At 36.9% G+C, this 26,588-nt stretch overlaps 1 protein-coding gene across 1 annotated transcript in view; it reads left to right on the top strand.

The window, feature by feature from the left end:
- The window catches only part of Sema1a (semaphorin 1a), a 678,660-nt gene that overhangs the window by 626,584 nt on the left and 25,488 nt on the right, over window positions 1-26,588 (top strand). The window contains 5 exon segments of the mRNA XM_067764629.1: window positions 2,133-2,215; window positions 2,375-2,518; window positions 4,071-4,182; window positions 6,547-6,689; window positions 12,055-12,186. Of these exon segments, the coding sequence (XP_067620730.1) occupies window positions 2,133-2,215; window positions 2,375-2,518; window positions 4,071-4,182; window positions 6,547-6,689; window positions 12,055-12,186 (614 nt within the window).

Here is a 26,588-nt window from a genome sequence, read left to right as displayed (position 1 = left end):
TGAAGCAAGTTTGAAGAAGAGAATATGAGAGGGCGAAGTTGAGGACGTGAAAAAATAAATAAAGTAAGACTGTTTATTTATTTCCACATTTGTTTTTATTTATTATTTTACCTTTGTCAAATTTGGGTTTAGACAAGACTAACCCTAATGATGGCATCTCAAACGGATGTGTCTTCAAACCAAATTTTTCAAGATTTACGACAATTGATTCAATATCTTGTTAAACTTGAATGTTCGAGTGTAAAAAACTTAAGGTGATTGAGTTTATTTCTTGATCACGCCAAAACAGCTTCACGAATGAAGTTTAGGACACAGGAAGCTATGTAAGTGTATGTAAGGATATATTGCCTATAGTTTTTGGGAAAGCAGGAGTTTCGAAATAATCTTGGAATATAAATTATTTAGTTCTCTTTTAATTGCAATAATTGGGATTATACATGAGCTACATCAAAGATACTTAATAGCCGTGTTTTTTTTTTAGATGTATATTAGAGCGGGTCAAATTGTATGGATGGATTTTTTTATTAGGAGTATAGCAAAAACGTAATCTACAGATGATTCTAAGAAAATTGCTGAAGACACCATAGCTCTAAGTCCGATTTCGAGTCCCCCACCGATTTCGAGTCCCCCACTTTTGCAAAATAGATAGTTTGCCATATGAATGTAAGGTTTGGCCAAAAAATCTTCATAGCTTCGGATAGAATTATAGGGAAAATATCATATTGGGCTTACTTTAAAGGTATTTTCCCTGCATTTCAGAATCTGTATTAATATCTATTGTGTTTTTGAATTTTAGTAGAGATATCAGGCTTAAATTATGAGAAATTAGCCTAAAATGAACTTTTAACTACTATATTATCATTTTTAACAAATTTCTTATGAATTTTTTTTTTTTCTTTTCAAAAAAAAACCTATATTTTCAATTAATAAGCAAACAATTTTTTCTACTGAAACGAATTCGAAAAAAGAAAAACTGTCTGAATGAAAGTTGTTGGAACTGTTCTGAGCTTATTTTAGCTGTAAAGAAAACAAAAATTTTCCATAAGAAATTTGTTGAAAATGATAATATAGTAGTTAAAAGTTCATTTTAGGCTAATTTCTCATAATTTAAGCCTGATATCTCTACTAAAATTCAAAAACATTATAGATATTAAAACAGATTCTGAAATGTACGTAAAATACCTTTAAAGTAAGCCCAATATGATATTTTTCCTATAATTCCATCTGAAGCTATGAAGATTTTTTGGCCTAACCCAACATTCAAATGCAAAATATTTTTTTTTGCAAAAGTGGGGACCTCGAAATCGGACTTAGAGCTGGGGTGTCTTCAGCAATTTTTCTTAGAATTATCTGTAGATTACGTTTTTGCTATACTCCTGATGGGAAAAAATCCATCCATACAATTTGACCCGCTCTAATATACATGTAAAAAACAAAAAAAAAAACACTGCTAATATATCATTGTCGAACAGATTGAGTACTAAGCAATTTTTGAAATGTATGCAATGACACCCCCTTAAAATATTTTAAATTTTCACCAGTTACCCTATATAATAACAAAATTTGTTCGCTCCAATTTAAATATCATGCTTTTACAAGGCCGCTATTGTTATTCTTAACATCGTCATTATCATTCAACGCAGCAACGATGATGTGATATGACTCGCTGTACCATTGTCAGTATACACGCGATTATCGTTTCTTGTCATCTTCTACACGAGTACGCGCTTAGTGCAGAATCTTTGTTATTGTCACTCTAAGTTGTGTATGCTGGTACGCCCAATGGTCATTCGAGGTGATGGCGGTGGTTGCGCAACAACAACGAGCACGCTGTAAAATGAAGCTCATCGTAAAAATGATGACAATACAAAAGCAGCAACGATGTACTATGAATTTTAATTATGCCACTAAGGGCATATAAACTTCTCATTTACTTACATATACATTGATGTGTTTCGCACAGCAAGCAAAATCCTTTTTTGTTTTTATTACAAAAAGGGCGTTTAACTTTTATACTTTTCTCTTCGTGGAGCACACTTGCTTTTAGGACTTGTTTGTTCTTAATTTTTGTTGCTCTGCTTACTCGTTTCTTATTTAATTACTTACATAACAATTCATTTACTTCATTTCAGTTATCGCTTCACACAAATTGCTGTCGATGCACAGATAAAAACGCCCGGCGGCAAGACTTATGATGTGATATTCATTGGTACAGGTAAGTGAAACGAATAGATGACTGGTTAAGAAAAGAAAAGATGGACACTTAAATAGTGCCATCGAACTTTTATTGAGGTTATATTTAATGAAGAGAAAACATTTACGGGCCTTGTGCTGCTTTCATTTAACATAAAAATGTGTTTTATCTTACCTATAGATCATGGCAAAATCATTAAATCTGTTAATGCTGAATCTGCTGATTCTGATGTGAAAGTATCTTCGGTGGTCATTGAAGAAATCGATGTGCTGCCAAAGAGTGAACCCATCAGAAATCTGGAAATTGTGCGCACAATGCAGTATGGTAAGTTATTATTAAGAACAAAAATGAAAGACAATTTATTTCATTTGTCACAGCAACAATAACATGAGCCCCCACCCAAGTGGGAATGAGGGTTTGGTATAAAAATACGTAACTTGAAAAGTACACATCAACAAACATGGCACCAAAAGTTATATAAAGTTATATATATGAGCCAACTACGACCTTGAATTCTTACATTTAAAACTTTGCAGAGAATAAAATTCTTGGAGGGATAAAATTCTGGGATGCAACATCCTTAATTATTTGGCTGCCAGAAACTGTATGTTCATGTTTAAACTGTTAGAATGTAAGGTCCCCAAGTATCTTTATGACAAGCTGCATTTTACCAGGTCTCAAAGAAACCGTAGATTGGTGGTTCCAATGTTCAAATACTTATCGTCTAGCAGATTGTTTTTTATTAGCGCTGTTAGACTTTGTAACTCAATTCCTGAATCAATTAAAGTAGGGCTGAATAATAGCAACTTCAAAAGCATTATACTCAAATACTTCGCTAATGTTGATATTTCGTCTATATTTTGACTAAAATACTCTTTCTAAAATGATCTTTTTGTCATCTAATTTCCTTGTTTCTCCTTTCATTGATTTCTGTTCTTCCACCCACTATTCATGTACCTAGATTAATTTGTAATAGTTATAAGATTAAATTAAGTAAATGCATATCTAAAAAAAGAGCTCGGATAACTTTTTCAAAATTGAGTTTTTCGGCTTTAAGCCATCTGGCGACTCATTAAAATCTGTATAAAAAATTTCATCAAAATCAGTATACTCTATAAAAAGTTATATAGTAACATACAAACGAAGAAATTAAGGCCCCGAATTTGTTATTTTAAAGCTAAGTACGGCAGAGCTTCCACGGTTCTAAGCTAAACGGTAGATTGGGAGGAGGAGTCATTCCAAGGGACCTTCAACTCTTCTTCAAACGGCCCAATCAATATAGTGTCTTCCAGGCAGAAGTATCGGCTATTGTGGAACTTGTATTTACGATAGGGACCCACACACTTTTCTATACTAACACTAAACTATCGCCGATCACTTCAAGTGAAGGCTCAACAAAACCGTGTACACCTCACATAGGTCCCGGGATACATGGAAATCGGAGGAAACTGCATTTCAGACGGTGGTTTACCTCATCTGCAACTGGCCGACGCCAAGTGGCGTGATACGGCGGTTCCTGGGAGCTCCTTTTCTTAAAAAACTGAGCCAGGTAGGTATGGTATCACATCAAGGAATTGATAGCCTTTATCAGGTACTCAAAATGGGTTTATAAAGTGCCCTCGGCTAACCAGTTCAACTTAACATGAATATGACAGCATTTTCTTCTTTATGTAACTTGAATTCATCAAACGTGTGAATATGCCATTCCTTTCACACTTTTCTATCCATCTGTTTCACATCTCCCGCACGTATTTATCACTACACTCTCGTACGGACATATATTAAAAAAAAGAACTCATAAAATATCCTGTAGTGAAAACACTCATTAAAAGTTGCTGACTTTTATTTATTTTCCAATTTTTTTTTTCTTTCACAGATCAACCAAAGGATAGCAGTTACGACGATGGAAAATTAATCATTGTCACCGATAGTCAAGTAATTGCGATACAATTGCATCGCTGTCATGATGACAAAATCACCAGCTGTAGGTGAGTGTGATGTGATGCGATGTCGCATGTCGCGCGTAAATTATTGAGTTGTCGCTGCAGGACAATGTGGTAATGGTGGCAGAAGCGTGATTTTTGCGTTTTTAAGTGTTAAACTTTTTTTTGGTTTAACGAGGTCATTGCTGTCCCTACAACAGCTGCAACTGTACCGAACAGTGTTGCCATGTGTGATTATTAGCATCACTTTTAAAGAATTAGTTTATTAATTGATAACTGCAGCTTTTCTGTGAGGTTTTTTTTGAATGTTACTGTTTAAAAAAGAACTTATTTATATAATTTCACGAATTTCAGTTTAGGGTCAACTATGTCATATGTAGGGTTGCCATCAGGCTCGATAAAAGCTCTTAATTAATTACTTGATATCTCGATAGAAAGCAATGCTTAGAATTGTGACAAACAGATCTAAAACGTTCATATGAAGAACAGCTTAAAGTACAATGCAACTGGGTCAGAGGCGCCATATACAACTAAAATGATATATAATTACTAAAAAAATTTTTTAAAATAGATATAGATCTGATACCCTATGGTACTAGTAAAACTATCTCAGAAACGTTTTGATATGTTCCCACTGTTCCTTCTAAGTAATTGCCTTGTGATTGGTTTGAAAACGCTGTTACAGTTCTGTATTATGCTCTTTGAATCTCCAGTGATTTAGGCCCTAGGGTACATCAGTGTAGCCGGAAACTGCCATACTGTTAAAATAATAACGGACGTCACTGGAAAAGTCGTTGTGAACTGGTAAAAGAATATCGGCTTTCCTATTGCTAATACTAAAACTCACATGCTGGTAGCTCCGGTTAACTTTGGTTCAAGTGAAAACCAAACTAGGTTTTTTATTTACCTAAATTTTTTCTCATTAGGTCAGTTTATTGGAATAGCAGGTCACAGACTGATCCCTACCATCAGTCATCATGGTTAACTTATAAGAATCGGAAACAAATGGTTTTGGTCACAGTTATAAGGACGACGACGATTGCAGCAAGATGCTCAGCTCAGGCCAAAACACATAACCGAGCTGGTATCCTCTAAAATCAGCACCACATTAGATTGACAAATCGGGCAGCCTCTGCTTGCCTTTGGAAAAGCTCCCATAATATAACCTAGCCTAACCTAACTTGTATGGGACAATTCATGTTTACGGATTTTCGAAGCGCAGTGCCGAATATTATACTGAAACAAAATATGGGACTCATATTATATCTCAATAGTTTTGAAGGATGCTTTCGGTGTCACAAAGCAAACCAAGTGAGGTGATAGTAGATCTCATCCCTTCCAGACCCCTTATTTTTCTTCTAATTCTTTTTCTTGAAGGGACAAGGAGAATCTTCGAAGATTTTAGGCAGTTTTATCGATGTTTCGGGTTCTCTGCTGAACATTGATTCGGTACGTCGCCGAAAATACCACCATTAAGTTACTAAATTCCTGCTAAATATACTTGATTCGCTACGGGTAGTTGAGATTGGCAATTAGGTGCAAGAAGCTATAAATTGTGCTGGCAACCCTTTGAAAGGCTAACGAGGCAATAAACATAACATAACTAGGCCCCGAAAACAGCTGACTACAGAGTCGTCTCATGATTAGCTCATCTAATATCTGTCTGCGGTGTTTTGGTTTTATATAATTGGACTCGGACTTTCTTAACAAATATTCTAAGAGACAGTACAGGATTCAGAAAGCACAATTTCAATTATGATTTGGTCTATTAAATCAAATCTTCTAATGATTTTGCGACATAAGCTTAATATCCCGTAGCTACAGAACCGAATGTCGATACGTGATCAGGTCGCTGCGAGCTCAAGTAATGGCCCCATTGTCTAGACCGATAAAACGCACTCATCTTCATTTTTCATTTTAAATGAAGCCAAATTATAAAATCCGGAGTTTAGTTCGAATATCTTCGTTTAATCCAATGATCCAATTTGAGCAATAAATTTTACTAAGAGTTTTTTTCGCGCAAACTTCTCTTATTTGGAGCCTTGAGGCTGACAGAAAATAAATAAATCAAAGAATGCCCTAAAATATGCCAAGCATTCTACCTTTCTCTAATATTGGCATTTTGTGATCTAGTAATCGACTTGAAACAAGAGAACTATCAAAACTGCAGTAAGCCACCAGTAAATTTTCCACCATTATATTTGGTAAAAACTTCGAATGGCAACACTGTATGACTCACGCTGCTGCTACCATTGTATGCGGTTGAACATTGCACATTTTTTGACGTGAGATAGTCAATTCATTAAAAAAAACATAACCTTTTATTATATTTTATTTTAAAATTTCTTTTTTATTTTAAACCTCTCTTTCTCTATCGCACACACTCGCATATTAACAAAATGAATGTAGTGAGTGTGTGGCGCTGCAGGATCCATACTGTGCTTGGGATAAAATTGCTGGCAAATGTCGTTCGCATGGTGCGCCACGTTGGCTGGAAGAGAATTATTTTTATCAGAATGTGGCAACTGGGCAACATGCGGCATGTCCATCAGGTAAATATGAGAATAACTATGAATATCTGTCTGTATGCGTACATTGTTATACATATAAGAATTTATATTAAATTTAGTTTATACATATATACATACACACATAAGTATATATACGTATGAGTGTTACACCACATGTGTGCTCTTATTAAGTTTTGAGTGTATTTGTATGGCCGATTTTTTTTATGATTCACCAGCCTCTACCAAAAATAAAAATAAAAGATCAAGTAGAATAGACATGCATTCTAGTAACTAAGGAATTTCCAAAATAAAACGCAGAGAAATCCAACAATATTAATTTCTGTTATTCCGTCATTATAATAACAAAAATTTCATGAGTCGAATTTGTGAAGCTTGAAAAGATTTTGGAACTGCGCCAAAATAATAGCAAGCTGCCAAATCGCATCAAAATTAAATTCCACAGCAAGTGCAGTAAAACATAAAAGTATAAATTTGTGTATTAAGTAATAGAGGCAATTTAATTTATTTTTATACATACTCCTTGTTCCGCTACTTTCATCCATTTTTAAGCTTAAATCAATACACTAGAGTTTAGTTTGCATAATAAAGCTACTGGCAGAAATAACACCATAAACCGAATTCAAATCCAAATGTTCCTGCTATAGCTGGCGGGATACTTCTATAATCGCCTCCTCCCCGTTCAAACTTTGGAAGGTCTCTTAGTACGCTCTGAGACACATTTCATTGACCCTACAAGTTTTTTGAAATTCAATCCTCTCTAGCTGCTTTCTTGGCTCTGTGTACGGTATCCCATAAGGACTTGGGTGTAGCCCAGAATGTTTTGGTAATTTATCTCAGCATTAAATTGAAAGTTTTTGATCACAACCCTGTTGACTCAAATGAGGCAGACAATCGAATTAAGGATGACGCCGGTTAGAGAAGACGCTAGTATTAAAAAAGCAGATGGAGCAAACATAAGCCAAACAGAAAAGTATTCGAAAACGGTAGAGTTCCAAGTTGTAAGAGCAACTACACTAGAGAGATAAGCAGCCACACCAGTGTATGGGATGTGCAAGCTGCTGTGCAGAGCAAGGGAGTAGTTACACGATTATCTATCCATTTAAGATTGGCAGAACAACTACCTGCGACTGCATTAATGGAATGTTTCGACCGCATTAGGACAAAGGTCGATCAGGAACTACAACAAAAATACAGGTCGCTGAACCGAAAATTGGACAAGCTGGCAGGACGACGAGAGGGTAACCAAAACCAAAAAACTCACCAGTTTCATGACAAGTTCGTTAACCTCACAACAGTGGCCATTACCAAGAAGGAGGCACAACTTCTCGAAAAGGGCCTGAAGCACAATATCATGGACCAAAATATAGTAAGAAAAATGGAGCAAGCGATTGTAGATGCGGAGATCTCAGGAGAACAGGAGCACGCAAGACACATGTGCAGGGCAATCATAAGAAAGGAGGTGAAAGCACAGGAAAGACAAACATCTAATACAGAGGAGAAAACAATAAAGAATCTACGGCATAAACTAAGGAAAAAAAATATTGTCACAACGAAAGCGGAGAAAGGAAACACCACTGTGCTAATCGAAAAAGAGAAATACATATATATCCAAAACCGAAGATCTCATAGAGGAAATGAAATGTCGTAGAATGAGAGAGGATCCCACAGATGAATACCAAAAACAAATCAAAGTTGCTATAAAAAATGCAACAAATGTAGTAGATTCTAACATGGCACATAGATTGGTCCAAATGAACCCTTCGGCTCCTCCACTGATTGCGCTACCGAAAATCCACAAGCCGGACACGCCAATGAGGCCCATCATTAATTTTAAATCGGCACCATGTTACAAACTGTCCAAATATTTGAAAACGATATTTAAAGATACTCTGGAGCTAAGGAACGAATATGCAATAGCTAACAACAGAACTAATAGAGAGACTTGAGACCGTAGAGCTAACAAAGAACAGCAAATTGGTATCATTTGACATAAAAGATTTATAACCATCAATACCACTATCGGAGACTTTGGACATAGTTAGCTCAACAATAGTTCAAAATACAAAAAACAAAGTGAAAAGTATGCAAATCACAAATACGCTAAGAATCACTTTACGTCAAAACTATTTTCAATTCAACATAAAATATATAGACAAACAAACGGTCTTGGAATGGGAAGCCCCACATCAGCAATTCTTATGGAAGTGTTCATGCAAAATCTGGAAGAAAAGTACATACAGGAGCTGAAGTCTAAATTAGGCGTGTCGTTTTATGCTAGATACGTGGATGACATAATATGCGCTTTAACTACTAATAACGCAGAGCTTGCACTGGCGTACCTCAACAAGCAGCATGGAAATATAAAATTTACAATGGAAACCGAAAAAGACGGAGGAATCAACTATCTAGACCTCAAGATAAATTCTGATAAAGAAGCCAAAAGGTTTAACTATGACATATATAGAAAGCCAACGGCCACCGACACAATAATACATAATACCTCAAATCACCCCCAACATTATAAAAATGCAGCATTAAGGCACTTGTTACATAGACTTGAAAGAACACCTCTTAGAAAAGAGGCATGTAAGAGAGAACTTGAGGTCATATATAATATCGTTCCAAACAACGGATATAAAAAAGCACTAGTAGGTAAGCTCAGAAGGACAACCAAAAAGAAATAATGAAAAGGCAAATAATAGCTGGACGACTATGACATATACTGGGAAAGCATCATATAAATTCGCAAACTTCTTTAAAAAGTACAACATTTACAAAGCATTCAAAACATAGAACAATCTAGAGCGAAAACTAAGAACTAACACTAACTCAGAGGATCCGTTTAATAGCCACGGCGTATACAAGCTTACCTGCGGATGCCAGTATAGTTACATAGGACAAACAGGACAGCAAATATGAACGAGGTTCAGAGAACATATTAGAAATTACAACAAAAAAATACGGAATCCAAACATTATACCCGAATCTAACTTCGCAAATCACATGGTCGAGAATGAATGTTCCCCAGCAAACATCAATAAAACAGCTAGGGTTCTTCACATACAAGCAAAATGCCGACGTCTTAACGTACTCGAAAACATGGAAATCTACAAACAGGAAACATTCAACGGTAGAATAATAAACGAACAGATAAACATAATTTCTTACACAATATTCGAGGATTTAAAACTTGTTTACAAGAAACAAAGTAATCACACAGGTACAACAGACAAACACACAACAACAAATAAACACAAAACAATTAATACACCAAAACAACAAACCCACAAAGAAGGTTAAACGACTAAAATTACGGATTTTTACCTACCCCAGTCAGCCACACAAATCGATTAGTAAACCACCCTCGGTTCTGACAATACCTGCTCATTTACCTACGAACTATAAATACAGGACAAACGACAACAACAGATCAGAACGAAAATCGACACTGATGATGGCACAACGCCGAAACCGGTTTGTCTCAAAACCAAAATTGACAAGGGATTACGGAAAATCGTTCCAATATACATCATTTATCCACCCTGTCGGAAAATCAACAAAACAAGATACACGATAACATTGACAGTGCTCGGGAAATAGGCGGAACAGACATCATTTAAAATGTCCTAAGGAAGGTAGGACCTGGACACAGCTACAAGACTTGAACTTACATTCAATAAATCCCGTAGATCGCTAACTTTTAAGCGTTCACGCTGTGAAGAAATAATAGTCAATACCTCGTAAATCGCATTTGAAACGATACGAAAGTAGAAAATCTTTAATCTAGATATATTTCCTGGGGTTGAGTAAAACTGAAGCACAAGCTAATGATGTTATGATGACGTTTTTGCTGCAGTGGAAGCCCTGTTTTGAATATGAATCCCGCTCATTATGGGGCTAAGATTCGGCTGTATAGAAACGATATCCAACGAACTTCTCATCCTTTTCTGGAACGGGCTTAACACTCAATATAAGCCAATTTCTGTATATCTGATTCTTCTGCCGTGGAAGCTTCTATACGATGTTGCTTCTATGCACTATCTCCGACGGACTCAATAATCTTAAGACCTCTTCTGTGTTTCCGATGGTCAGTTGTATGCATGCTAGATGGTACGCACGGGTTTCCAGCTTTTAAGTTTGCCCTGATTTATCGGCATTTGTGGGGAAATGTTATGCTAGCAAAACTCAGTGACAAGTGATGAAAGTGGATGAGTTCCTCAACTGCATAGATAGTCGATATGTGAAGGCATCGTTTTAGAGAGTAGTATTAAACTGGAGTTCCGGGGTTAGACAGAGGCCCCTCTTGCTTGACTTAATTAGGAACTTTCGTTAACCACAAAATGCTCTTAAAGCGGATGTGTGATCATTTTGGTACATTCGTTGGCTAAGGGTGCTCCTCTCATGTGTAAATGGATGTGATCAACGGCTGATCTATTAAATGTGGAAAGCTTTGACGCATTAGGAATGATGTCTTTTTTTTTTTTTGCTCTTTTTTTCTTTAAACCAAGTTATATGTATATGTACATCAGAGTTGTTACATCTTCACTTAGACACACCTGCAGAATGGAAAGCAAACTCTATTTGTCAGAATTAATTTAAAAAATTGTCAAAAAATATGATTAAAAAAAAGAATAAGTTCTGGTTCCGCAGAGTACCCTAAAAAGTTAAATTTTAGTGTTTAACCCATTTAATAGTGCTTTTACCCCATTTGTGACCTATTTCTCTGCTCTCAATTCTGAATGCAAATTATAAACATCAATTGCTTGATCCACATGCAAATAGTGAATGTGCAGCATCTTAGCATAAGGGTCAAGTATTAACCCTTGTGTAACATTTTTTTTTAATTTTTAGCCTCAACACTAAAATCAGCTCTCTTTAGTTTCTCTTACTGATATTCATATATTGACGCATATTCATCTATTAACCCATTAGCGACCTAAAATTTAAGATCATGCATTTTTTCTTAAACATACTTATGATCTTTTATTTCACATTTCGGGCTCGTTTCAACTTTATTGCCTTAAAATATATATTGAGTAAGAGAGAATCTTAAAGAATCTGCCATACAGATACCTACATATTTTACTTCAATATTTATAATCATTTATTAATTACAAAATTCCCCCAAACAAAGTTTTGCAATATTCTTCCAATTAATAATAATTTTATTATATGTTTTCTTTATTTTCGTTTATTTCATTTCAAATCACTACATTCATTCATTCCCTATTTTCATTTTCTCACTGTCATTTCCTTTCCACCTTTATTATCCATTTTTTCTTTTTAACGATATCACATTTACATAACATTTTCTTGTATGCACACTTTATCCATTCGCATTTGCACCATCTCTATATCTCAGCATACACTCCATTCACATTTGCAGGTAAAATCAATTCAAAAGATGCGAATGTTGGCGAACAAAAAGGATATCGCGATGATATGGATTTACTGGATTCACGTCGGCAAGGCAAAGATCAAGAAATTATCAATATTATGGGTGATAAAAACTTTGAAGGTAAGGAGGAAAGAAATTTCTTTTTGGAAAATTTTAATGTGCATTTTTAGAACATTTGTCTATATACATATAGATGTGTATGTTCGTTTCAAAACTATGTATATGCTTATGTTCATACTATTTATAAATTGTAACACACTTCTTTAAATCCTGAAACAATTCCTCCTCTGTAAATATGTGTACATTGCTGTATGTTTGTATTTATGTCTTTACTTATATGCAACTAGCTCCTATTCCTAGTCACATACTTAAATCCCATACACTTTCGCAGACTAGGTACATACAACTTGCTCACTGTCAAAACGGCATAACTTATGAAAAAGCAATTTTCAGAATTTTTCGAATTCTTAATTATTCTAAAAGTTAGTAAACTAATGTTTCACCCTTTAAATAAAAATTTATGAAATTTTTCGGGAAAATTTTAAAGTTGTTCATTAATTTTTTTGAACTGATTTAATTTTAATGTGATAGCCATCACGAAAATTGCAATATGAATTCGGTGTAGATACGCTTATTTTACTGAATTTTCGGTAATTTCAAGCAAAATTTTAAAATCGTTAATAAATCAAGGTATGAAATTTTATAAAAAACTTTCTATAGTTAAAAAATGTATAGGGTTTAAAATGTCTCTAGTATTATCTGAAACTTTTAAACTTTACTTATTAAATTTTTTTTCTTAATTCATTAAAATGTTTAATATTTTTTTTATTATCTAAACATGGCTAGTTTATTTCTTTACAAAACTTGATATATTTGAAAAATACAGTTTAATAACAAAATTTTGAAATAAAAATTTAACAAACAAAAATTTTTTTAACTCTTAAAATTCTTTCTCAAAATTCCTAATAATTTCGATTTTTTTTAATTACTTAACTTGAGGCTTGAAATTTCTCTAGTATTTTCCAAAACTTCACCTTTTGAGAACTGTCTCCATTTTCAATTAAACTTTTAAATCTTTGTTTAAATTTCTAAATATAGCTTGTGTATTTCTTTGCAAAACATAAGAGTTTTAAGTTCAGACATCTTTCTATTTAATTTTAAATGTTTTTTTACATTTTTTTTCTTTTCATTTATTAAAAAGTAAATAAAATAACGTAAAAGTAGTAGAAAAAAGAAGTAATTGAAAATTATTAAAATTTGTGATAATAAAATTAGATATAGTATAAATAAATAATGTGCGCGCAGGAGTTAAGTAAATAAACATTTTCATATTTGTTAAACACGAGTTTGAAAAAAAAAATTATTTATAATTTTTTCATTTTTTTATGGATATTCAATTGAATGTATATGTGACATCTTCATTCCCATATTTTAACAGTAAGCTAGTTTACTTATATATGTACGTATGTATTTACTCTGCTTTACACAGACTATGTAGCCAACTGTTACTTATCCGCTTAAGGCCCGGTTTTTCAGTAGTTGGTTAAGCTAAGCTTAAACTAAGTTTGCTTAAACTCTAGTCAAATTTAAACTCCAGTTAAACTATTGAGCAGTTTTTCAGTCACAGTTTAAGGCCACCTTTGGGGTAGGCTTTTTTGTGCGGCAACATTGGTTTTTTATTATCTAGATAATTTGTTGATACGGAAATAGCTGGATTTTGTTTACCCAACAAACACGGAAAAAAAATTTCTCCAGCGAAATATATATACATATATAGTTCTGGGTATCACATCATTATTTAATTGTTCTTAAACCAATCACTATCACTTTTTTTTAGCAATTTTGTAAAATTTAGTAATATTGTAAAATTTAGAGTTCTCGAGTAGATCTCCAATGCTATTGTCATTATCAAACTATTACCCAACCTTTGAGAGATTTTGAGTTCTCAAATGAATATTCAACACATTTCTCCAGTTGATATCCTACATTGGATGTCTAATTGAGGTGGAGTTGAAAAAAAAACTCCAAGGTGGTACCACCAAAATCAACAGCTGTTCATTATGAGAAATAAACACTGCTATCAACAGTAATAAAGTATAATTAATCAAAAATAAATTATATATATTTTATTTTATCAACAATTTTTGTTGTTATTATGTTGTATTTTATTTTATTTTCGTGAAACTACTGTAGTCTGGATCTTACATTGGAGTCCAGTTAGAGAATCACAAGTTGGGAATTAAATTGTTTCAACTTAAGTAATAGCTCTTTTTTGCTTTATAAAAATGCCCTCTTTTGCTGATTACGCTATGATTCTCGAGTTGAGCCACTGTTTCGAAACCACTCTTGAGATTTTAGAAGTATGCCTAGTTATCAACATGAGTTCTAATGGTACTCAAGCCGAAATGGTTGGTTAACTAGAGTTTAACTCTGCCAGATCGGCCGCTTAAGCTCAGCTTAAACTTCAGTTGAAGTATACTGAAACACTGCAGAATAAGTTTAAGCGTAGTTTAACTGACAAACTGAGTTGAACTTGTACTGAAAAACCGGGCCTTACAGATACTTTATGTATCCAACTGTTACTTATCCCCTTAACTCGAAGGATATGCTGACTGCTTTTGCTGTTGATGATGTTGATGTTGTCAGTGAGACAGCTGTGCGGATTCATGGCGTATGCACAGACACACATATATACATGCTGAGTAACATTTAATGTCTGTTGTTGATTTTACTTTTATTGCCTTATTATATTATGTAAGTTTAAGTTTTTATTCTTCTTTTATTATTTGTGCATGTTCAATTTTTAATATTTTCATGTCTGCGCATACTTTACTTGCCCTTCAGCGCTCTCCTCTTGTTCTTGTTACTATAACAAGAGATGTAGTTAGTTATCTTACGGCGTATTGTTTTTGATTTTGATTTCCTTTATTAAATAGGTGTTTATAGTTTTGTTGCTTTTGGTGCTGTAATTTTTTTTTTAGTGCGTATTGTTTTTTTTAGTTGTGTGCATAATACTGTAACGAATTTACTTGCAAATCTTCTTATTTGCAATCCTCTGCTACGTTCGAATCACTAAACTGTTGAATAAATAACTCCAATATTGAATAATGGAAAAATGGCCTTTATTAAAGTACTTCACAATAACACTTATACTTTGCTACTCGCTGACTTAATAACCAAACTGATTGACAGCTCAAATGAAGCTCTACTATTCAAAATAATACTGCTATAGCTCGCTAGATAGCGCTTAATCCAAATCTCAAATCAAACTGAATTACAGCGCCTCTACATCTGTCGCCTTTTATACTCTTTGATTTTAACATTCGCATCTTCTAGTCGCTTCGAGAATCTACTAGTCCAGCAGCTCTCAAACTTCTCAGCTGTAACTACAATTGCACAATTTTATAGTTTTTCTCATTGCATACTTATAAGATTATCTCAGATATATGCATGTGTTAGTGCATTGACTCTCCGCTGCTCGTATACGTACATGGTACATATATGTAGACGCAGTTATTGTTTCGTTTATGTAGATACATAATAATTGAATTATTGATGTGCATTCACGTCACTGCTTAGCATCGGCTTAGAGACGGCAGCACTCCTTAATTTTGCTAATATTCGTAACACTGCCCTCCACCTAAGTCTGATCGTCCCGATCAGACAAATCCCTCGATCTAAACGCTGCTAGCATCGCCAAATGTACCACTCTTCTACTCCGTGGTTTCTCAATGCTTTGTATGCGGTAGATGGTATCACTGATCTTCTTCACAACCTTGTACGGGCCTTCCTAACTGCACCGAAATTTGGATGCAACACCTTTCCGCCGGTGAGGGTTGTATAAAAGTTCCAAATCTCCCTCCCGGAAACCTTCCGAATTATTTTCCTTGCCGTACCTGTGTTTCATCTTACTACTCGTTATCCTGGATCGTTCCCTCGCACTCTGTTGCTCAGCCAATGAAGAACTACTTCGCAGAGCTTGCGCTGGACGGATTTGCTTTGCATAATCAGTATCGTTCCGACGCTTCACAACAGTAGTGTGCCTTGGCTTGAAACAACCCTTGCATGCTTCCTGCAAAATTCTTGCAGTCGTTTTAGTGCGTCCATTTGGGTTTGTCAATGCCGGTGTTTTTCTCGCAGGTACTTTTGATTTCGCTTTGTTTGGCCCATTCGTTTCATCAACCTTTACTTTTGACTTTCGTGGCCTTTTTCGACTTTTCTCCACAAGTACTCGATTACTGCTGAAACCTTTTTCCAAACTAAAGTTAAGTGGTATGTCCTGGTTCTTATAGCGCATAATTTTTCTCCGCATATCGATCCTGACGTCATGGTCAACCAAGAAATCCACTCCCAATATAACTTCATCAACAATCTCCGCCACAACGAATTTGTGTAAAACCATGACCTTCCCAATTAATACCTCACAAACCACTTCGCCTTGGACTTGATTATACTCGCCTGTGACCGTACGCAACCTTGCTCCAGGTAATGACTTTACTCTCCTGTAGACCAAATCAGATCGAATCAAGGAATGAGATGCCCCCGTATCTACAGTCAGTACACGCTCTTTACCATCCACATTCCCTCTGACGGTAAGACTGCTTGATTTCCTTCCAATTTGCGACACAGATATCACAGGGCATTCAATAGCTGGATCTAGCTCTCTACCTCTTACTCGCTCTTGCTCATCTCCTCCAGCTTTGCGTTTACGGCCACCCACATTGTTGGAACTATTAAGACCAAGATCGCAATGACGTGCTATGTGACCGGACTTCCCGCATTTGAAGCATTTGATAACTTTTTCACTTCGCTTTTGCGATCCTTTCAGTGCCTCCAATATTGCGTCTACCCACTCTGGCCTTTCTACTTCCACACGGCGTGCTTTGAAAACTGGCTTACACAGAAGCGACGCTGTTTCTTGAATCAGAGCTTGTGACACCGTTTCTGCGAATGTTGGCTTTGGGTTTGCGTATGTAGCTCGCTTTGTTTCGACGTCTCGTATGCCATTTATAAAACTCTGGATTTTTACCCTCTCGGTGTATTCCACGGGTGCGTCTGCATTTGCGAGATGAGCCAACCTTTCAACATCTGAAGCAAACTCCTGCAATGTCTCATTTGCTTTTTGGTAGCGGTTTTGCAACTTAATTTGGAATATCTGTTTCCTATGCTCGCTTCCATAACGTCGTTCTACAGCAGCCATCAATGCTTCATAATTGTTCCGCTCTCCTTCGGGAATCGTCTGTAGAATTTCCGCTGCTGGCCCCTTCAATGCCACGAATAGTGCAGCAACTTTATCTTCCACATTCCAGTTGTTCACTGCTGCGGTCTTCTCAAACTGTAGCTTAAAGACCTGGAAAGGAACAGAACCGTCAAAGGATGGTGTTTTTACCTTTGTATTGCTTGCTGAAACAGCTGGGCGGTTTAGTTGTAACTGCTCCATACGACCTTTTAACGCTTCTATTTCGGCATCAATTTTGTCCTCGAGTTGTAAAATTTTTGCATCCTGCTCTTCCAGTTTCACAAAGAGCTGCGCTGATACCTGTTCCGAAATTTGTGCCGACATTTCAGATATACGTGCCTCTTGCGCTTCCAGTTGAGATGCCAAATATGTCTTCTGTTCTTCCAATTGTGTCTCCATCTTTGATGTAATCTGTGTCGACATTTCTGCCATACGCGTTTCTTGTGCTTCAATCTTCGATGTTATGCGTGTCTCCTGCGATTCTAGTTGTGATGCCATATATGTCTTCTGTTCTTCCAGCTGTGATGACATATTTGTGGATATTTGTGATGACATTTCGGACATTTGTGCCGATATTGCAGCCAATATCATGTTCAGGTCTGTGTTCGCCATTGTCTGCGGTGTTTCATTTTTCTCTTCAATTTTTGTTGTCTCCTCGCCATCAAGATGAAAGACATGCTCTTCCACATCAATTCCTTCTGCTTCCATTGCTTCTCGTAGCCGTGCCTGAAGTTCGAGTTTAACGCCGCTTGTATTCAATCCACGGCTCTCCAACTCCTTCTTCAGTTGCGGGATCTTCAATTCACTTAACTTTGCCATGTCCTTGTTGTCCTCTAGAATTTATTCAACAATTCCTCTTCTGACACCAATTGTAACGAATTTACTTGCAAATCTTCTTATTTGCAATCCTCTGCTACGTTCGAATCACTAAACTGTTGAATAAATAACTCCAATATTGAATAATGGAAAAATGGCCTTTATTAAAGTACTTCACAATAACACTTATACTTTGCTACTCGCTGACTTAATAACCAAACTGATTGACAGCTCAAATGAAGCTCTACTATTCAAAATAATACTGCTATAGCTCGCTAGATAGCGCTTAATCCAAATCTCAAATCAAACTGAATTACAGCGCCTCTACATCTGTCGCCTTTTATACTCTTTGATTTTAACATTCGCATCTTCTAGTCGCTTCGAGAATCTACTAGTCCAGCAGCTCTCAAACTTCTCAGCTGTAACTACAATTGCACAATTTTATAGTTTTTCTCATTGCATACTTATAAGATTATCTCAGATATATGCATGTGTTAGTGCATTGACTCTCCGCTGCTCGTATACGTACATGGTACATATATGTAGACGCAGTTATTGTTTCGTTTATGTAGATACATAATGATTGAATTATTGATGTGCATTCACGTCACTGCTTAGCATCGGCTTAGAGACGGCAGCACTCCTTAATTTTGCTAATATTCGTAACAATACCTATATTTATTTTGTGCATGTGTATGTGTGATTGTTTTCCACAAAGACTTCTAGCCTGTATTCTTGTTTGATTGTCTGTCTATTTGGATTTTGATAGCAGCCCAACTCGTAGCAATTTCTTTGTGCTTACGGGCTCATAAACTATTTTTTGCATTGTGCTCACTCTGACACAATACATTGTTATGAAAATAAATAAATATTTGATTTGATGAGATATTTACAGAAAAATAGGTAAAAGTTTGTGTCTATAACTTCTTAGTTGCTTTTTTGATTAGATAGCATAAACTATTATTTAAATATTGTTATTTAAAGAAATAATAGATATCTTTAGTCGAAGTTTAGCAAACTTCTTTTAACACTATGGACTCATTCAGTTTGTATGAAATCCTCACGTACCAACCAGTTTAACCTAATCTTAGCCGAAGTTTACACTTTCAATTAACTTCAAACATTTTGGTATTAAAAAACTGTCGCCACAGTTCCCGCACTTGAAAGTTTCTTCACCTCTCTCGAAGCTGCGGTCATCTAGTTATCTCTATTTTTCCTCTGTAGCTCATATTCGCTGACGCTACCACCGTGCAAGCTTAGCTTTCGTTTTCTTGTACTTACGCTGTCTTTGTTGTTTTACTTGTGGCGGAAGTTCGCTGTGCGTTGTCATGTATCATATTCACCATAGTGCCCTCCACTTAAGTCTTGCTGTCCCTATCTCACAAATTTTCCGATCGAACTGCTGATAGCTACTTAGTAATTCTAAAACGGGGATCTGTATTCCATGGCACAATCTTTCTGTCATTGCGAAAGGGAAATTACTTTAAATTTTTTGTGAACCATGCTCTAAACTTATCCACTGCATTTTTCAGGCTTCTGCACTAAGAGGAATTGAACTGCGGCAGCAAACCTTTGTTTCAGAGCCCCTACACTGTGTTAAGTGATCTGTATGCTGCGTCTACATATCTAACAGATGGCAACCGATAAACATACCTGCAAATATTTTTTCTGTATTCAGATCTCTAATCTCAGACACCTGGACCAGGACTGTTCTACTAGTGCCTTTGAGTTTCATTGCTTCCTCGTAATACGACCACCAGATTGGCGTCGTTTGTCCTCAGCATACTTCCCACACTAAGCATTTCATTTCCTTAGAGATGTTCAACCAACATACGATGGAAACAATAAAATTTTAACTTTAAATTACTTCATTGTGTCCACTATCGGCTTGCATGACCGACGCACTATCAGTGGGGAAAGTCACCCACCGTTTATCCATGACCTCGCGAGAGTAATAAAAGCTAACGTAGCCTTTCTTAGCTATTTTATCTACATTAGAATTTTTTTAGAACCTGGTTTCTTATATTTTCGCGCTGTATCTAACCCTTGGAATCAGTAGTTCCGCGAATGTGACTTCCAAGACCATACACTAAAAATTATTAAAAGTGCTCTCCCTTCTTATTTGGATTGCTACTTTCTTACTTATTAGCTTAAGCGATTTCGGCCTTCAAACAGGTCGTGCTCTGTTTTTTGCCGCCTAGCACATATTGAGATGTAAGATCGTTATCCACTGTGTCCTTCCAACATAGTGAGCACCTGCCTTTGGGTTGACAAGTGGTTAGCAGAATACCAACCACCTAGGTATTCCAACAAATAATCCTTCAGTGTGAACCACCTCCGTACCATGTTATCTGAATAGGCTACCAATTGGCAGCACCGACATTAAACGTCCTAAATTGCCTATCAAATTTATTTGGTTCGTGCAAAACTACTACATGTAGACTTCAGTCTCGTAAGAATTGGAACCGGAATGTCATCCGTTCTTTCTGGTTTCTCAACAAACTTTAAAAAGGCTGCAGCGCATCTACATATACAAGTTTTGTTGCATGTAATGAACTCACAAACAAACTACCAGATTAGCTGGAAATTTGGTATGCAGGTAGCTATTTACCTTGGGCAAGCTATAGGGTTTCGCTTTTCCGTGAAGCGGTCACTGAACTGATCTATTGGAAATTTGTTTGACCGCGACATGTTTGCAAAAGCGATAGAGGCGGAAGGGGGAGAGGGGATAAGAAAAAAGTGATAGGTTTTAATGAATCATATACGTTGGTGCACAGGTGCGGATATTGAATAGCACAGATAACAGGAAAGGAAGCACATAAGAGAGAAGGAACCCGAGATATTCGAATATAAAGAGGTATACAGGGACACAGAGGTGTAGCCAGAAAATAGACCGAGGGAACGGTAGAGGTCGAAGGGGATCGAGAGGAAGAGAGACAGATGTACACATGCAGAATGAGGATGAACGATAGGAGATGTGAGAAAATTTGTGATTGGAATAGGGCAAGGAAGTAAAAGAGTGAAAAGAGAGAAATATTGAGCGATATAAACTGTAAGGGTCTTAAAAAAAAGGAAGGTTAAGTAACAAAGCTTAGGTCCGTTACGTGTTATACGATCACGGACGAAAAACCAATTTCACTCACATAATAAATATGAATCTGTCAAACTATAAATCTAATATATAAAATTCTTCTGTCACGGTTTTAGAGGCTGAACTCCTCCGAAACGGCTGAACCGATTCTCATGAAATTTTGTGATCATATTGGGTAAGTCTGAGAATCGGCCAACGTCTACCTTTTTTTTCGCTACGTGTCTAGCGTAGATCAAAATGTGGACCCGGGTACCCCTAGAATGTGTTTATACAATATGGATATCAAATGAAAGCTGTTGATGAGTACTATAGTACAGGATAATTTTCATACAACTGGGAGGCTAGGGTCTCGAGATATAGGCCAAAACGTGGACTCGGATTCCCCTAGAATGTGTTTATACAATATGGATGTCAAATGAAAGCTGTTGATGAGTGCTATAGTACAGGATAATTTTCATACAACTGGGAGGCTAGGGTCTCGAGATATAGCCCAAAACGTGGACCCGGGTACCCCTATAATGTGTTATACAATATGGATATCAAATGAAACCTGTTGGTGAGTGCTATAGTACAGGGTAATTTTCATACAACTGGGAGGCTAGGGTCTCGAGATATAGCCCAAAACGTGGACCCGGGTACCCTAGAATGTGTTTATACAATATGGATATCAAATGAAAGCTGTTGATGAGTGCTATAGTACAGGATAATTTTCATACAACTGGGAGGCTAGGGTCTCGAGATATAGCCCAAAACGTGGACCCCGGGTACCCCTAGAATGTGTTTATACAATATGGATATCAGATGAAAGCTGTTGATGAGTGCTATAGTACAGGATAATTTTCATACAACTGGGAGGCTAGGGTCTCGACATATAGCCCAAAACGTGGACCCGGGTACCCCTAGAATGTGTTTATACAATATGGATATCAGATGGAAGCTGTTGGTGAGTGCTATAGGACAAGATAATTTTCATACAACTGGGAGGCCAGGGTCTCGAGATATAACCCAAAACGTGAACCCGGGTACCCCTAGAATGTGTTATACAATATGGATATCAAATGAAACCTGTTGGTGAGTGCTATAGTACAGGGTAATTTTCATACAACTGGGAGGCTAGGGTCTCGAGATATAGCCCAAAACGTGGACCCGGGTACCCCTAGAATGTGTTTATACAATATGGATATCAAATGAAAACTGTTGATGAGTGCTATAGTACAGAATAATTTTCATACAACTGGGAGGCTCGGGTCTCGAGATATAGCCCAAAACGTGGACCCGGGTACCCCTAGAATGTGTTTATACAATATGGATATCAAATGAAAGCTGTTGATGAGTGCTATAATACAGGATAATTTTCATACAACTGGGAGGCTAGGGTCTCGACATATAGCCCAAAACGTGGACCCGGGTACCCCTAGAATGTGTTTATACAATATGGATATCAAATGAAAACTGTTGATGAGTACTATAGTACAGGATAATTTTGATACAACTGGGAGGCTAAGGTCTTGAGATATAGCCCAAAACGTGGACCCGGGTACCCCTAGAATGTGTTTATACAATATGGATATCAAATGAAAACTGTTGATGAGTGCTATAGTACAGGATAATTTTGATACAACTGGGAGGCTAGGGTCTCGAGATATAGCCCAAAACGTGGACCCGGGTACCCCTAGAATGTGTTTATACAATATGGATATCAAGTGAAAACTGTTGATGAGTACTATAGTACAGGATAATTTTGATACAACTGGGAGGCTAAGGTCTTGAGATATAGCCCAAAACGTGGACCCGGGTACCCCTAGAATGTGTTTATACAATATGGATATCAAATGAAAACTGTTGATGAGTGCTATAGTACAGGATAATTTTGATACAACTGGGAGGCTAGGGTCTCGAGATATAGCCCGAAACGTGGACCTGGGTACCCCTAGAATGTGTTTATACAATAAGGATATCAAAGGAAAACTGTTGATGAGTGCTATAGTACAGGATAATTTTGATACAACTGTTAGGCTAGGGTCTCGACATATAGCCCAAAACGTGGACCCGGGTACCCCTAGAATGTGTTTATACAATATGGATATCAAATGAAACCTGTTGGTGAGTGCTATAGTACAGGGTAATTTTCATACGGGAGGCTAGGGTCTCGAGATATAGCCCAAAACGTGGACCCGGGTACTCCTAGAATGTGTTTATACAATAAGGATATCAAAGGAAAACTGTTGATGAGTGCTATAGTACAGGATAATTTTGATACAACTGGGAGGCTAGGGTCTCGAGATATAGGCCAAAACGTGGACTCGGATTCCCCTAGAATGTGTTTATACAATATGTATGTCGAATGAAAGCTGTTGATAAGTGCTATAGTACAGGATAATTTTCATACAACTGGGAGGCTAGGGTCTCGACATATAGCCCAAAATGTGGACCCGGGTACCCCTAGAATGTGTTTATACAATATGGATATCAGATGGAAGCTGTTGATGAGTGCTATAGTACAGGATAATTTTCATACAACTGGGAGGCTAGGGTCTCGAGATATAGCCCAAAACGTGGACCCGGGTACCCCTAGAATGTGTTATACAATATGGATATCAAATGAAACCTGTTGGTGAGAGCTATAGTACAGGGTAATTTTCATACAACTGGGAGGCTAGGGTCTCGAGATATAGCCCAAAACGTGGACCCGGGTACCCCTAGAATGTGTTTATACAATATGGATATCAGATGGAAGCTGTTGATGAATGCTATAGTACAGGATAATTTTCATACAACTGGGAGGCTAGGGTCTCGAGATATAGCCCAAAACGTGGACCCGGGTACCCCTAGAATGTGTTTATACAATATGGATATCAAATGAAAGCTGTTGATGAGTGCTATAATACAGGATAATTTTCATACAACTGGGAGGCTAGGGTCTCGACATATAGCCCAAAACGTGGACCCGGGTACCCCTAGAATGTGTTTATACAATATGGATATCAAATGAAAACTGTTGATGAGTACTATAGTACAGGATAATTTTGATACAACTGGGAGGCTAAGGTCTTGAGATATAGCCCAAAACGTGGACCCGGGTACCCCTAGAATGTGTTTATACAATATGGATATCAAATGAAAACTGTTGATGAGTACTATAGTACAGGATAATTTTGATACAACTGGGAGGCTAAGGTCTTGAGATATAGCCCAAAACGTGGACCCGGGTACCCCTAGAATGTGTTTATACAATATGGATATCAAATGAAAACTGTTGATGAGTGCTATAGTACAGGATAATTTTGATACAACTGGGAGGCTAGGGTCTCGAGATATAGCCCAAAACGTGGACCCGGGTACCCCTAGAATGTGTTTATACAATATGGATATCAAATGAAAACTGTTGATGAGTGCTATAGTACAGGATAATTTTCATACAACTGGGAGGCTAGGGTCTCGACATATAGCCCAAAACGTGGACCCGGGTACCCCTAGAATGTGTTTATACAATATGGATATCAAATGAAAACTGTTGATGAGTGCTATAGTACAGGATAATTTTCATACAACTGGCAGGCTAGGGTCTCGAGATATAGCCCAAAACGTGGACCCGGGTACCCCTATAATGTGTTATACAATATGGATATCAAATGAAACCTGTTGGTGAGTGCTATAGTACAGGTTAATTTTCATACAACTGGGAGGCTAGGGTCTCGAGATATAGCCCAAAACGTGGACCCGGGTACCCCTAGAATGTGTTTATACAATATGGATATCAAATGAAAACTGTTGATGAGTACTATAGTACAGGATAATTTTGATACAACTGGGAGGCTAAGGTCTTGAGATATAGCCCAAAACGTGGACCCGGGTACCCCTAGAATGTGTTTATACAATATGGATATCAAATGAAAACTGTTGATGAGTACTATAGTACAGGATAATTTTGATACAACTGGGAGGCTAAGGTCTTGAGATATAGCCCAAAACGTGGACCCGGGTACCCCTAGAATGTGTTTATACAATATGGATATCAAATGAAAACTGTTGATGAGTACTATAGTACAGGATAATTTTGATACAACTGGGAGGCTAAGGTATATATATAGCCCAAAACGTGGACCCGGGTACCCCTAGAATGTGTTTATACAATATGGATATCAAATGAAAACTGTTGATGAGTACTATAGTACAGGATAATTTTGATACAACTGGGAGGCTAAGGTCTTGAGATATAACCCAAAACGTGGACCCGGGTACCCCTAGAATGTGTTTATACAATATGGATATCAAATGAAAACTGTTGATGAGTGCTATAGTACAGGATAATTTTGATACAACTGGGAGGCTAGGGTCTCGAGATATAGCCCAAAACGTGGACCCGGGTACCCCTAGAATGTGTTTATACAATATGGATATCAAATGAAACCTGTTGGTGAGAGCTATAGTACAGGGTAATTTTCATACAACTGGGAGGCTAGGGTCTCGAGATATAGCCCAAAACGTGGACCCGGGTACCCCTAGAATGTGTTTATACAATATGGATATCAGATGGAAGCTGTTGATGAGTGCTATAGTACAGGATAATTTTCATACAACTGGGAGGCTAGGGTCTCGAGATATAGCCCAAAACGTGGACCCGGGTACCCCTAGAATGTGTTTATACAATATGGATATCAAATGAAAGCTGTTGATGAGTGCTATAATACAGGATAATTTTCATACAACTGGGAGGCTAGGGTCTCGACATATAGCCCAAAACGTGGACCCGGGTACCCCTAGAATGTGTTTATACAATATGGATATCAAATGAAAACTGTTGATGAGTACTATAGTACAGGATAATTTTGATACAACTGGGAGGCTAAGGTCTTGAGATATAGCCCAAAACGTGGACCCGGGTACCCCTAGAATGTGTTTATACAATATGGATATCAAATGAAAACTGTTGATGAGTGCTATAGTACAGGATAATTTTGATACAACTGGGAGGCTAGGGTCTCGAGATATAGCCCAAAACGTGGACCCGGGTACCCCTAGAATGTGTTTATACAATATGGATATCAAATGAAAACTGTTGATGAGTGCTATAGTACAGGATAATTTTCATACAACTGGCAGGCTAGGGTCTCGAGATATAGCCCAAAACGTGGACCCGGGTACCCCTAGAATGTGTTTATACAATAAGGATATCAAAGGAAAACTGTTGATGAGTGCTATAGTACAGGATAATTTTGATACAACTGGGAGGCTAGGGTCTCGACATATAGCCCAAAACGTGGACCCGGGTACCCCTAGAATGTGTTTATACAATATGGATATCAAATGAAACCTGTTGATGAGTGCTATAGTACAGGGTAATTTTCATACGGGAGGCTAGGGTCTCGAGATATA

This window comes from Eurosta solidaginis, chromosome 2 (assembly GCF_040869045.1).
Source record: "Eurosta solidaginis isolate ZX-2024a chromosome 2, ASM4086904v1, whole genome shotgun sequence".
NCBI classification, from domain to species: Eukaryota; Metazoa; Arthropoda; class Insecta; order Diptera; family Tephritidae; genus Eurosta; species Eurosta solidaginis.
This window is presented reverse-complemented; position numbering and strand designations above follow the sequence as displayed.